The sequence below is a fragment of the Nannospalax galili genome, unplaced genomic scaffold (genome assembly GCF_000622305.1).
Source record: "Nannospalax galili isolate Female #2095 unplaced genomic scaffold, S.galili_v1.0 scaffold1055, whole genome shotgun sequence".
NCBI classification, from domain to species: Eukaryota; Metazoa; Chordata; class Mammalia; order Rodentia; family Spalacidae; genus Nannospalax; species Nannospalax galili.
The window spans coordinates 920087-934918 of NW_008337140.1; the positions used below are offsets into that span (position 1 = coordinate 920087).

A 14832-nucleotide genomic window follows, 5' to 3' on the forward strand; every position below is an offset into this window, starting at 1 on the left:
CTCCTCCAATATTGCACATATGGTGCACTTACATGCAGGCAAAACACTCATACACATAAAATAAAAATAAATAAATAAAAGGAATCATGAGGTTAAATCATTGTCTTTGAAATATTAGAAAAAAACTGGCTGTATTAAACCTTCCTGTTATATCTTCTCTAGGTATTATATTATGAGCTGCTAGCAATTCGAGAAGCCTGTATCAGTTTGGAGAAAGACTATCAACCTGGAATAACCTACATTGTAGTTCAGAAGAGGCATCACACACGATTATTTTGTGCTGATAGGACAGAAAGGGTAATTTTATATCTGTTGTAATGTTATTTTAAGCCCAGTGCCCTCTGCCACCATTAGGCTTCCAGTGTCCATCTCACACTGTCCCTTTCCTTTTTCTCTGTCTCCTTCATCCCCTCTCTCCCTGCCTGTCTCCCTACCTCTTTCCTTCTTTTTTCTTTTTCCTCTCCTCCCTTTCTTTTTATAATGCTGGGAATGATACCCAGGGCTTCATGTATGCTAAGCAAGCACTCTACCACTAAGCTGTATACTCAGCCTAAGTATTTTTTCTAAGATAAACTAATTTAATCCTAGTAAAGGCTAGCTGATTGGTCTGTTTAGCTATAATTCAACCCACTCACAGCAGTGCCTTATGTGGCAGAAGTAATATATGAGTCAGTAAAAAAGTTTCTGACATAGGTATATAAACCTAGATTTATAGGTAATCATTTTAAATATTTAGGAGATAAAGAGGTAAAGGTGGGCATAATATACATTTTAGTTTTCACTAAGAAAATTTTCACTATCAAGACAAGTTATAGCTTGATTGGTAAAGAACTTGTCTAGCATGCACAAAGTCCTGAGTTCAGTGCCCAGCACTACATAAAACAAGACATTGTGGTGCATGCCTGTAACCTTAGCACTCAGGATGTAGAGGCAGAATTAAAGTTCAAGTTCTGTCTGGCGCCAGGTGTTGCAGGTTCTCCTCAGGCCAGTTGTGAAGACCCTAACCTGGATCGGGTCCCCTGCCGATTAGGGGGTAAGAGGCGCGGAGTCACAACACACAGACCCCAGGAGTCGGGTAGAGCAAGCACTAGGTGAGGTGCTGCAGGAGGAGGCACACCTTATATCTCCCTTTTCTCTGCCCCCAAGTCCCTTTAGTCAGCGTATCGTTTTCTGATTGGTCTGCGCCACGCAGTCTGTCAGCAGTCACTGGTCTCCCGAGCAGGGTGTGGGAGGCGTGGGCTCCTTTTGGCGGGCTATTTGCAGACCAAGAAGTGAAGTGAATTCTCGCTGAATCCCAGGGCTCTGGGTCCGCGCCATCTTTGGAGGCCTCCTGCTACAAAGTTCATCATCTACATAGCCAGTCTGAGGCCAGCCAGAGCTACATGACACCCTATGTCTTGAGAGATTTTCATTATTAGGATTTGCGGGGGGGTGTTTTTTGGGTTTTTTTTTTTTTTTTTTTTTTTTTTTTTGAGACGAGGACTCCCTGTAGCCCCAGCTAGCCTAGAACTCACTTTGTAGACCAGGCTGGCTTCAAATTCAGAGAGGTCCACCTGCGTCTGCCTCCCAAATGCTGGGATTAAAGATGTGTACCACTATGCCCGACTCGTAATTAGGATTTCTTAAGCATTTCAGTAACATCAGAGCCACTCTTATAAGGCATTGAAGATAATAGTATAAGCCGGACACAGTAGTGCATGCCTTTAATTCCAGCACTTGAGAGGCAGAGGCAGTGGATCTCTGTGAGGTTGAGGCCAGCCTAGTCTACATAGTAAATCCCAGGCCACCTGGGCTACAGGAAGACCTTGTCTCAAATAAATAAATAAATTAATTAATTAATTAATGGTAGTATGAAATAAAAGGAATTGAGCCTTTGTAATCATTTCATGTTTTAATCCCAGTTCTGCCTTTATTGTGTGCTATTATTTTATATTCTTGAGCCTTAGCTCCCCAAACAAAACAAAACTGTTATCAGAACATAGAAATACTATATTTAAAGTACCTGACATGGCTAACAAATGGTGACTCTTGATATTGCCAGCATTGCTTCGAGTTCATGTATAGTATTCTCCAAGAAAAATGGTAATTTTCATAAATGATTTCAAGAATACATACTGTTTATGTGTACCATAAATTGGAGCACTTAAAGTTAACTTTGTATGTCTTTTACCCACACTGGTATTACCTACTAAGCCTCAGTAGAGACTATATAACTTTCTTGCTTATTTATCACCACTTATTTTAAGAAACATTGAAGACTAGGATCCAGGACCTATGTAAGGTCTGTACTTAATAATTACTTAAGTAATTTTCAAGCTGAAAGTAGTCAAATATGGGACCAACCTATGTATTTAAACATTTTAAGATTTAATTTGTAATTAAATGTAATATCAGATTTTTTTAACTTAAGGGGTTTTTGAAGGTTTTATTTATATATTTGTTTGTTGTTTCTATCCTTGAGATTTGTAAGACAACAAGATGTTTTTTTAAATTGTCTTGTTTATTTAAATTTTGATCCAAAAACTCTAGGTTGGAAGAAGTGGCAATATCCCAGCTGGAACAACAGTTGATACAGACATTACACACCCTTATGAATTTGACTTTTACCTCTGCAGCCATGCTGGAATACAAGTAAGCCTACTCCTAAACTGAAATGTTTAATTTAGAACTTAAATTCCAATGTATATTTTTAGACCCTCAGCAAAAAGAGAAACAATACTCTTCTCTGCATCCCTAATTATTTCCATGTGTAATTTTCTTTTGCTTTTTTTGTTCTTTTTTGAAACAGGGTCTCCCTGTAGCTACAGCTGTCCTGGAACTCACTATGTAGACCAGGCTGGCCTTGAACTCACTGGGTTCCACCTGCCTCTGCCTCCCAAATGCTGGGATTAAAGGTATGTGCCACCACTCCCGGCTCCACGTGTAATTTTCAATAAGTAAATTTCTTACTTTTCCTTACTTTGAGAGAGAAATCTTTTTATGAAAATATCAGAATATATTAGCTTAATAGAATGAATTGCCCTAAAATAGACTCTTAATCTCATGAAAACTCATAAAATTTTTATTAATTTATTTTTAGGTTACTATACAAAATAATAGGCTTCATTATGGCATTTTCACACATATATGTCATTTTACTTTGTTATCATTAGTTCCCTTCCCCACATCCCCTGCTCCCTTCTGGATAGTCCCTTCCTTTCCTAGACTGTCCCTCCTACCCCACTCCCACTTTTATGTCACATGTTTCCTATTACCCTCTCTCTTTCTCCCCCATCCCTTAGGCTCTCTTCCTCCCTTCTCAAGATCCCTCTTCTAGTTTTGGTTTTTTTTTTTCTTTTGGTCTTTTTGAGACAGGGTCTCCCTGTAGCCCCAGCTGGCCTGAAACTCACTGTGTAGACAAGGCTGCCCTCCATTTCACAGAGATTGCCTGCCTCTGCCTCCCCACTGCTGTGTGTACCACTGTGCCTAGCATATAATTTTAAATCTAGATTCCACATATAAAAAGAAAGCATCAATATTTGTCTTTCTGAATCTGGTTTACTTTGCTTAGTATAATGACTTCTAATGTCATCATTTCATTTTTCTTTATGGCTGCATAAAATTCTGTTGCATGCTGGGCATGGTCACACACATCTGTAGTCCCAGCACTTAGGAGGTGGAGGCAGGAGGATCAGGATTTAAAAACCAGCCTTGGCTACATAGCAAGTTTGAAGCCAGTTTGAGCTACATAAATCCTATACATAAAAATTTCAAATCCCATTTTGTTATGTGTGCTACATTCTCCTTATCCTTCATCTATCCGTAGACATCTAGGCTGGTACCATTTTCTGGCAATAGTAGTGTAGCAATCTCTGTGGTGCATATTGACTTAGAGTCCTTCGGGCTTAGACCTAAGAGTGGTATAACTAGATTATAAGGTAGTTCTGTTTTCCGTTTTCTGAGAAATTTCCATACTGACTTCCATAATGGCTACACAAGTTTACATTCCTATCAGCAATGAATAGGGGTCCCTCTTTCCCCATATCCTTACTAACATTTGTTAATGGCTTGGTGATAGCCATTCTGACTGGGGTGAGATGGAATCTCATAGCAGTTTTTATTTTCATTTCCCTTAAGGCTAAGGGTATTGAACACTTTTTCAAGCATTTATTGACCATTTGTATTTCTTCTCTTGAGACGTGTCAGTACAGTTCATTGGCCCATTTTCTGAGTAGATGATTTGGTGGGGGTTGGTATATATTTTTTGCAGTTCTTTATATAGTCTATATTTTAGTTCACTGTGTGACGTGTAGTTAGTAAAGATTTTCTACCATTCTGTAGACTGTCTTTCACTCTGGAAATTGTTTCCTTTGATGTACAGAAGCTTTCTGGTTTCATATAGTCCCATTTGTGAGTTATTGGGATTATTTCTTGTGCTATTAGAGTCCCTTTCAGAAGGTTGTTGCCTATGCTTATATCTCAAAATGTTTTAACCTTTATTTTCCACTGGCATTTTCAAAGGTTTAAGTCTTATGTTAAGATCTCTGATCCATTTTGAATTGAGAGAGAGAGAGAGTGTGTGTGCGTGTGTGTGTGTGTGTGTGTGCACATATGTATATGAGGCATATGTGTGTGCTGGAGGGTATCGTGTGTTCTCTTCTGTCACTCTCTACCTTACTATTTTGAGACAGAATCTCTTGCTGAACATGGAATCTTTTGGCTAGGCTGGCAACCAGCAAGTCTCAGTGATCCTTTCTTTTCCCCATGTGCTGTGGTTATAGGCATGCATGGGGCATTGCCTGGCGGTTTTCCCAGCATCATTTGTTTAATGAGCCGGGCATGGTGGCACACACCTTTACCTAGCACTCGAGAGGCAGGCAAGTGCATCTCTGTGAGATCATGGCCAGCCTGGTCTACACAGTGAGTTCCAGGCCAGCTAGGCCTAAAAGAAGGCCCTGTCTCAAAATGACAAAAAAAAAAAAAAAAAAAGGTTGTCTTCTTTTCCAAAGTGTGTTTTTGACACCTTTGTTGAAAATTGTTTCTGGGTTCTCTCTTCTATTCCATTGATCTTCATGTCTGATTTTGTGCCAGTACCATGCTGGGTTTTTTACTGTGGCTCTGTAATATGTTTTTTTTTTTTTATGTGTATCCGTGTTTTACTTGCATGTATGTAAATGCATGTATGTAAATGCACCCATGTCATGCAATGTCCATAGAGGCCAGAAGAGGGTGTCAGATCCCCTGGAACTGGAGTTATGAATGGTTGTCAGATATCATGTGAGTGCTGAGAACTGAACCCAGATCTTCTGCAAGAACAGCCAGAGCTCTTACCGTCTGAGCCATCTCTCCAGACCCTCTGTAACTGTAATATAATAAATTGTAATATAATATAATAAATGTAATATAATTTGCTGTTTCTGTTAAGGATTGCCTTGGCTGTTTGAACCCTTTTGTGCTTTCATTAATTTTAGGGTTGTTTTTTCTAGATCTGGAAGAACATCATTGGAGCTTTGATGTGAATTTCATTAAATGTATACATTACTTTTGGTGATATAGCTATATTCATGATTGGATTCTGCCATACCATGAACCTGTGAAGTCCTTCTGTTTTCTAGGGTCTTCAGTTTCTTATTTATTTATTTATTTATTTATTTATTTATTTATTTATTTATTTATTTATTGTCATGGTCTCACTATGTAGCTCTGGTTGGAAACCACAGACACAGGGAATGCTTATTTAAAAGATAGCAGAGGGCTCATCATCTCTAGGGCGAGAGCCCCATGTGACCTCTTACTTTCCTTTTATTGGCCTTGCAAAACAATTACAGCATAAGAAGTGGAAGCACAGTGAATGATTACTCACAGGACACAAGCATCGCCCCCGCCATACTATCTAGGTACAAAGTCCTGCTATGGCTACTGACTGTCTTCAAGGACATTCTCAGTTTTGAAATTACAAGCTCAAGATGAAGGTTGTTGTGTTAGTGTGCTGACTGACACCTCCACACAGTTCCTTCTGTGCAAGGAATTTTGTGGCATTCCTCCCACTTGCTTGTGACCTCCCAAAGCAGCTCACCCAGTTAACTCTATGCTGCCCAATCTCTTCTCTTTATACTATTTGGTTCCCTTTACCCTGTAGCCCCAGCTGGCCTGGAACTCACTATGTAGACCAGGCTGGCCTTGAACTCACAGAGATTCACCTGCCTCTGCCTCCCAAGGCTGGGGCTAAAGGCGTGTGCCACCACACACAGCTCAATTTCTTTCTTAATCTATTGTCTCAAAATTTTCACAGTAGAGGACTGTCATCTCCTTGGTTTGGTTTATTCCTAGGTATTTTCTAATCTTTAATTTTATTTTTATTTATGTATATGTGTGCATGCCCGCTTTTCTGTATATGTACCACATGTGTGCAGTGCCCCCCAGAGGCCAGAGCGGGGTATTGGGGCCCCTGGAACTAGAGTTACAGGTAGTTGTGAACCACCTGATACAGGTGCTGGTAGTAGAACTCAGGTTCTCTCCAAGATCAGTAAATGTTCTTAACCACTGAATCATCTTTCCAGCCCTGTTTTCTAGTATTTTAGTACTTTAAAAAAATATTTTTTTATTTATTTACTTTATGTGTAGGAATGTTTTGCCTGCTTGTGATTAGTGCACCACATGTACTTTTCAGTGTCCTGGAACTGGAGTTACAGGCAGTTGTAAGTCACCACGAAGGTGCTGAGAACTTCTGCAAGAGCAGCAAGTACTCTTAACTGCTAAGCCATCCCTCCAGCCCCCATATTATAATTTTTTAAGGTTTTTTTTTATTTTTATTTTTTTTTTGTCTTTTTGAGACAGGGTCTCACTGTAGTCCCAGCTGACCTGAACTCACTATGTAGACCAGGCTGGCCTTGAACTCACAACAATCCGCCTGCCTCTGCCTCCCGAGTGCTGGGACTAAAGGCATGCGCCACCACATCTAGCTTATGTATTGTTCTTTTAGTTTATAACAGAAGAGGCTCTCAGATCCCCTGGAACTAGAGTTATGGACAGTTGTTAGCTGCCATGTGGGTGCTGGGATTCAAACCCGGGTCTTCTGCAAGAACAACCAGTGTTCTTAACCGCTGAGCCATCTCTCCAGCCACCCCCATATTGTAATTTTTTACTATTGTGAATGTGGATTGTTCCCCTGATTTCTTTTTTTAATATTTTATTTATTATTTTTATTTTATGTATATAAGTATGCCTGTGTGTGTGTAAGTACACCTGTGTCATGCATTGCCCAGTGAGGTCAGAAGAAGGTGGTGGATCCCCTGGAACTGGAGTTAGACAGTTGTTAGCTGCCATGTAGTTGCTGGGAATTGAACCTGGGTCCTCTGCAAGAGCAGCCAGTACTCTTAACTCCCATATTGTAATTTTTTACTATTGTGAATGTGGATTGTTCCCCTGATTTCTTTTTTTAATATTTTATTTATTATTTTTATTTTATGTATATAAGTATGCCTGTGTGTGTGTAAGTACACCTGTGTCATGCATTGCCCAGTGAGGTCAGAAGAAGGTGGTGGATCCCCTGGAACTGGAGTTAGACAGTTGTTAGCTGCCATGTAGTTGCTGGGAATTGAACCTGGGTCCTCTGCAAGAGCAGCCAGTACTCTTAACTGCTGAGCCATCTCTCCAGGCCTCCCCTGATTTCTTTCTCATCAAGTTCATTAATGGTATATATAATAGAAAAGCTACTAATTGTCATGTTGGTCTTGTGCCCTACTTTGTTGAAAGTGTTTATCAGGTCTAAGAATTTTCTGGGGAGGTGTTAAAGGTCTTTTAAATATAGAATCATGTCATTTGCAAGCAAGAAAATGTATCTTCTTTTCCATTTGTTTTATTCCATCTGCCTCCCTATCTGCTCCTTTTTAGGGTCAGTGTTGTACATTTTCAGGATGAGTTGGTAAGTTAGTGAGCAGAAAGTTAGTAGTATCTTCTAGGAATAAAACTAGTTTAAATGGAACATACATTTTCACCTAATCTTTCCCCTATGTTAACTATCATTGTAGCTTTTGCTAAAGTTTTAAAATTTTTATTTATTATTTGTGCATTTGTGTGTGTGAGAAGAGAGAGAGAGAGAGAGAGAGAGAGAGAGAGAGAGGTGGAGTAGAGAGAGAGATGCATGTACTATGGCACATGTGTGGAGGTCAGGGGACAACTTTGTGGAATCAGTTCTCCATCTTTACGCAGGGGTTCTGGGTATCACAAGCTCAATCATCAGGCTAGCACCTTTTACCCATTGAGCCATCTTGAGGGCCCCATTGTAGCTTGTTAATGAATATCACTGACAGAGCTGGAGAGATGACTCAGTGGTTAAGAGCACCGGCTGCTCTTCCAGAGGACCCAGGTTTGGTTCTCAGCACCTACATGGCAGCTAACAACCATCTGTAACTCCAGTTCCAGGGGATCCGATGCCCTCTTCTGCTCTCCACGGGCTTTGCACAACATGGGTGCACTTACATACATGCAGGCAATGCACTCATACACATAGAATAAAAATAATAAAATGTTAAAAATATCATAGAGGAGTCAAAAGTCATATCAAAAGTCTCTGTTGAAATAAGTTTTAGAAATACTGGTTTAGCAGAGTTTTTTCATTCTAGAACTTTGAGAGATCATTGATATGCAAATAGTCATTATAAGTCTTCTACACAGAAATGCTTTTTGTATTTAGCCTAAAACTTTTAGGGAACAGTTCTCTGGTCATGCCTATTTGGGGTTCTAAATGTCTGTTGTGTTTGGGTGTCTATTTCTTTCTCTATAGTTTATTTAGGACATCATTTTGAAACTTATTTTCCACATTGTTCTTTCACATCTGCTCAGTTTTATTAGGCTTTTAGTTTGTTTAATTTTGACGATATTACACCTATGGCCTTTCATATGCCAGACAAGTGCTCTACCACTGAGCTAGATTCTCAAACCATTTTTATTTTTGGTTTGGACACGGGGTCTCATTAATTTGTTCAGTCTGGCTTTGAATTTGCAATCTCCCCTAAACCTTTGAATTTGCAATCTCCCCTAAACCTCCTGAGTAACTGGGATTACAGACTTGCATCAGCAAGCCCAACTCAAGAATTTTCAAACTAATTTGAAATTTTTAAAGAATAGTCTTGGTAGGCCAGCAAGACTGGCTTAGTGGGTAAAGACCCTTGCCAATAACCTGAGTTTAGTCCCTGGGACTCACATGGTAGGAGAGAACTGACTCCCACATACATGCACACACATGTGCACAATAACTGTAATTTTAAAATTTAATAAAAATTAGTCTTAATTTTTACTAGGTAAAATTAAAAATATGATAGTTTCCACTTATAAGAGTGGATATGACTTGCCCAGGTTCATTCATATCTCTTGGGCCTTATATACTCAAGTCTTGTGTGTTTATTGATGTTCATTATTTCTGGAATTTGAGGATAGCCTAGGCTACATAGTGAGTTCAAGGCTGGGCCAGAGTCCAACTCACAGAGATCTGAAATTAAAGACATGTGCTACCATACCTGGACCCCCAAATAAATTTCTTTTTGGTCTTTTTTTTTTTTTTTGGTCTTTTTTGGAGGGGGGTGTCTCCCTGTAGCCACAGCTGGATTTGCTATGGAGACCAGGCTGGCCTCGAACTCACAGAGATCAGCCTGCTTCTGCCTCCCGAGTTCTGGGACGCACGCCCAGCTATAAAATGTAAAGAAAAAAAGAAAAAAACTAAAAATAGGAGTTCCAGCCCAGGTCTCCTACCTCCAGCTTGTGTGCTGGTAGCATCGGAGCCGAGTGGAGTTGGTCAGGATGATCATGGATGTGCAGCTCACCATCTTCACCAACATGCTGGGCCTGTCGCTTGTCTTGTGGTTTTCTATCACTACGTGGCAGTCAACAATCCCAAAGCAGGAACAAAAGTGGCGCTTTCTCCGTCCCAGGGTTCCAGGACAGAGTGAGGCAGGATGGAGGGTGTGAGGGCTCTTCACACTTCACTTCATCTCTCATACCCATCACAGCATACAAAGCAACACCACCTGGATTTTTCCAAACAATTTCTATTTCCTCAAAGTCTTCCTTAACCCTATGGAACAAGAAACTGCCACTGAATAGGGCCCAGTTACAGGCACTGCTTTCTTTTCTACTCCTCCAATACAAAAATATACATATATATTTTTTAAAACTAAAACTGTATGACCCCGTTCTGCCACTCCTGAGTATTTACCCACAGGACTCCAAGTCAGCACACCACAGAGACACTTGAACATCAATGTTTATTGCAGCACTGGTCATGATAGCTGAGCCATGGAGCCAACCCAGGCGTCCATCAGCAGTGAACCAGAAAGAAAACATGGCATATATACACAATGAAATTGTTTTCACCCATAAAGAAAAAACCATATCTTTTTCAGAAAAATGGATGTAACTGAAGATAATCCTGTTAAGCAAATTAAGTCTCAGAAAGACAAATATCACATGCTTTCTCCATGTCTGGGCCCTAGATTTTTTTTTCTTTTAATTTTTTATTTTTTTATTTTTATTATTTATTATTTTTTATGTGTATGAGTGTATTGCCTGCATGTATGTGAGTGGAGTTAAGAACAGTTCGTAGCTGCCATGTGGGTGCTGGGAATCAAACCCAGGTCCTCTGCAGGAGCAGTCAGAGCTCTTAACCACTCAGCCAGCTCTCCAGCCCCCTACCCTAGATTTTATATGGGCATGAATATCGCATGCTTTCTCCATGTGTGGGCCCTAGATTTTATATGGACATGAATATCACATCTTTCTCCATGTGTGGGCCCTAGATTTTATATGGACGTGACTATTGCATGCTTTCTCCATGTGTGGGCCCTAGATTCTATATGGACATGACTATCGCATACTTTCTCCATGTGTGGGCCCTAAATTCTATATGGACGTGTAAAATCATGAGTGTACACATAACATGAAAGTAGAAGTGAAACTGGCTAGGGAAAGGGACTAATGAGAGGGTGCAGGGGTACAGACAGGGCATGTGGAGCAGCATCTGGAAATGCTCTTATGCCGGGTGTGGTGGCACATGTCTTTAATCCCAGCACTCGGGAGGCAGAGGCAGCTGGATCTCTGTGAGTTAGAGGCCAGCCTGGTCTACATAGCAAGTTCCAGGACAGCTGGGGCTACAGGGAGATCCTGTCTCAAAAAGACCAAAAAAAAAAAAAAAAAAAATGCTCTTATGTGATTCAGTGCCCTGTACAATGATATATGTCAATGAAGACTTTTTTGTTTACATTTTTATGTACATAAGGCATTTTGCCTACATGGTGTACATGGTGTGTGTGTGTGCAGTGCCCATGGAGGCCAGAAGAGGGTGACAGCGCCACCATGTGGGTGCTGAGAATCAAACCCAGGTCCCTTGCAAGAGCAGCAAGTGTTCTTAACCACTGAGCCGTCTCTCCAGCCCCTTTATTTTTCAATTTTTTAAATTTTTTATTGTATTGGTTTTTGAGACAGGCTCTCCCCATAGCCCCAGCTGGCCTGGAACTCACTATGTAAACCAGGCTGCCCTGGGTCTCTGTCCTAGTTTTTTTCTTCATTGCTGCGACAAAATACTCTGACCAGTACCAACTTTGCGGAGGAAAGGGTTTATTCAGCTTACATCTCCCAGGTCACAGTTCATCAGGGAGCCCAAGGTAGGAGGAACTCAGGGCACAAACCTGGAAGCAGGAGCTGGAGCACAGGCCATGGAGGAATGCTGTTACTGGCTTGCTCTCCTGGCCCCTGCTCCGCCTGCTTTCTTATGCAACACAGGCCCACCTGCCCGGGGGGGGCACCACCCACAGTGGGCTGGGCCCTCCCACATCACTCATCAAGAAGATGCCCCTCAGACATGGCCACAGGCCAGTCCAATGAAGGCAATTCCCCAATGGAGACTCCCTCAACCCAGGTGTGTCAAGTTGACACTAAAGCTATCCAGCACAGTCTCACAAAGATCTACCTGCACCTGCCTCCGTAGTGCTGGAATTAAAGGTGTGCCCCACCATACCTAGCTATTTTTTAAATTTTTTAAAATTCATTTATATGTATGAGTGTTTTGCCTGCATGTATGTAAGTGCACCCACATTGTGCAATGCCCACAGAGACTAAAGAAGTATGTCAGATCCTGTGGAACTGGAGTTACAAATAGTTGTTAGTCACCATGTGGATGCTGGGAACCAAACCCAGGTCCTCTGGAAGAGCAGCCAGTGCTCTTAACTGCTGAGCTATCTCTCCAACCATGAAAATATTTTGAATATTATTGTGTATGTGTCTGAATGATGGGCATGGTATATATATCACTATGAGTGTGAAGGTGAGAGAACAACTTTGTAGTTTCAGTTCTTCCCTTCTACCTTTATTTACATGTGTTCCAGACTTTGAACTTAAGTCACCAAGTTTATGTGGGAAGCACCATTAGCTGCTGAGCCATCTTGCCACCCCACCAATGAAATTTTTTAAGAAGAAAAAAATAAGTTTAGAAATCAACAGACTATACCATTACTTTCTCTATAGGGTACCAGCCGTCCATCACACTATCATGTTTTATGGGATGACAACTGTTTTACTGCAGATGAACTTCAGCTGCTGACTTACCAGCTCTGCCACACTTATGTACGCTGTACACGATCTGTTTCTATACCTGCACCAGCGTATTATGCTCATTTGGTGGCATTCAGAGCCAGATACCATCTTGTGGACAAAGAGCATGACAGGTAACATAATAGTACAACAGGTACAAGTACAGGTTCTCAAACCAAATCCAAGTGTGGTCTGATTTTCTTAGGCAGTTTCTTTAAGCATGTTCATGTAAGTATGTACCTCTGTTTGCAATCAAGTCTTGACATTCAGAATTAAAGTTTCACAAGCTGTCAGAGGAACCAGTACACTGTATGAAAAGTGGTGACAGAACTGATGTCTCAGGATAAGCTTTTCTATTAAGCATACTGTGGAGGTTCATCAATAATAGAAGGATATAGAAATTTAGTTGTTTTACCAAATCACTCAAGGAAGATATTATTTGTAATAAATAAGATAAATAAGATTTGTAGTAGAAAAATTACATGATGTCTGGGATTTGTTTCTAATTAATCCTGAAAAAATGAAAGACATAAAGTAAAATTGGCCATGAGTGAATTGTTGAAATGCATAGGTCATTATACCCATCTCTATTTTCTAAAATTTTTGGAATTTTCTAAAATACTTGTTCTTCAGAATTATTACATCAGAAGGTTTGTGTTCATTGCCCCTTCTCTTACAGTGCTGAAGGAAGCCATGTTTCAGGACAGAGCAATGGGCGAGACCCACAAGCTCTTGCCAAGGCTGTACAGATTCACCAAGATACCTTACGCACAATGTACTTTGCTTAACAAGTTCAAGTGTATTCTCTGAGAGGAAGAACTGAAAGATGTATCGACATACAATGTATGTTTCCACTGGAGTTTGTTCAGTAGGGTCGCCTCCAGGGATGCAGAAGCCAACACTGTGTGGGGGTCTGGTCCTTATGTTGGTCCAAGGAAAATCGTTTACTTCATCAAGGAACACAGCACCTTTATGCAATATGAAACCAGCCAGCTGCTTTTTGTGCAGTCTCCTGTAGGAAGTATTGCAGTTGTTTTGTTTTCACTTGTTATATTCTAACCCTTTTAATGCCTTTACCTCAAGTTGCTTGGCAGCACAACTATATTTGCAAAAAAGTAAAGAAAAAGTGAATGATGGTTTAAAAACACACACCTACACAAATAACCAAGTGATTGTTCACAATTACGTGTGCAAAAAAATAATGTGCATTCATATATTCTTGTATAATGAGTCTGGATTTTTAAATATATACATACTTCATGTGCACATATATCTAGGTCTAGGTTAATAATAGATATATATATGTGTTTGTGTATGTTTTATAGTTCATTCCATTGGAGAACTTTCTTATCTTCTCCCTGCTTCCACCTTTATTTCTTTCACTACCTTTCTTGCCTTTGTTATCTGCATACTTGTCCTTAATGCTACAGATGACATTCAAATGTTCATATATACGAATCATTAGTAAAGCATGGCAAATTAGCTGTTTATCTCTCACACACCCTACTCCTAACCTCTAACCCATGCACAATTCTGAATCCTCACCTCCTGATACCATGTATGTATGTGTGTGTCTGCTCCTTCTTGCTCTGGACTTACGTTTGCTACATGTGTAATGTACACATAAGCATTTGCAACCTAAACATTTTTTTCTTTAGTGACTTTGTTAAAGCTGCTATAAATATAAAACCTTGTCAGAAGTTGTAACTTTCTGGTCAGTGATAAACGTTCCAAAGCCTTTGATTCCTATGAGTTATACCTGGAAATCCCTTAAAGCTTTTATAAAGGGTAAATATTTTAAAATTTTGAAACTCTGGGGCCTGGAGAGTTGGCTCAGTGGTTAAGAACACTGGCTATTCTTGCAGAAGACCTGGGTTCAAATCCTAGCACCCACAGGGCAGCTAACAACTGTCCGTAACTCCAGTTCCAGGGGATCCGACAGCCTCTTCTGTCCTCCACAGGCATTGCACGACATGGGTGCACTTACCTACATGCAGGAAATACATGCATATATATAAAATTAAAATAATTAAAAAAGTAAATAAAATATTTTTAAAAATTGGAACTCTCTAAGGTTTAGGCCTCTGAAATTAGGTGGAAAGAGAGAAAAATTAGGGTTTTTTGTTTTGTTTTTATTTTTGCTAGTTTACTTGCTGCCTCATATACCTTAATGTGATTTTCATATATATTTTTTATATATATGTATATATAAACTTATATGTATGTGTTTTGAAGTATAGCTCCTTTTTTCTTTTATATTTATTAGAATAG

The 14832-nt window shown here is 40.1% G+C and overlaps 1 protein-coding gene across 3 annotated transcripts in view; it reads left to right on the forward strand.

The window, feature by feature from the left end:
• Positions 1-14442, forward strand: part of Ago3 (argonaute RISC catalytic component 3) — a 134593-nt gene extending 120151 nt beyond the window's left edge. For all 3 annotated transcript variants that reach the window (XM_008832122.3, XM_029563129.1, XM_029563130.1), the window contains 4 exons: positions 163-297; positions 2530-2631; positions 12496-12695; positions 13241-14442. In XM_008832122.3, the coding sequence (XP_008830344.1) occupies positions 163-297; positions 2530-2631; positions 12496-12695; positions 13241-13349 (546 nt within the window). In that variant the 3' untranslated portion in view covers positions 13350-14442. The remainder of the gene's footprint in view (positions 1-162; positions 298-2529; positions 2632-12495; positions 12696-13240) is intronic.
• Positions 14443-14832: the final 390 nt, after the last annotated feature.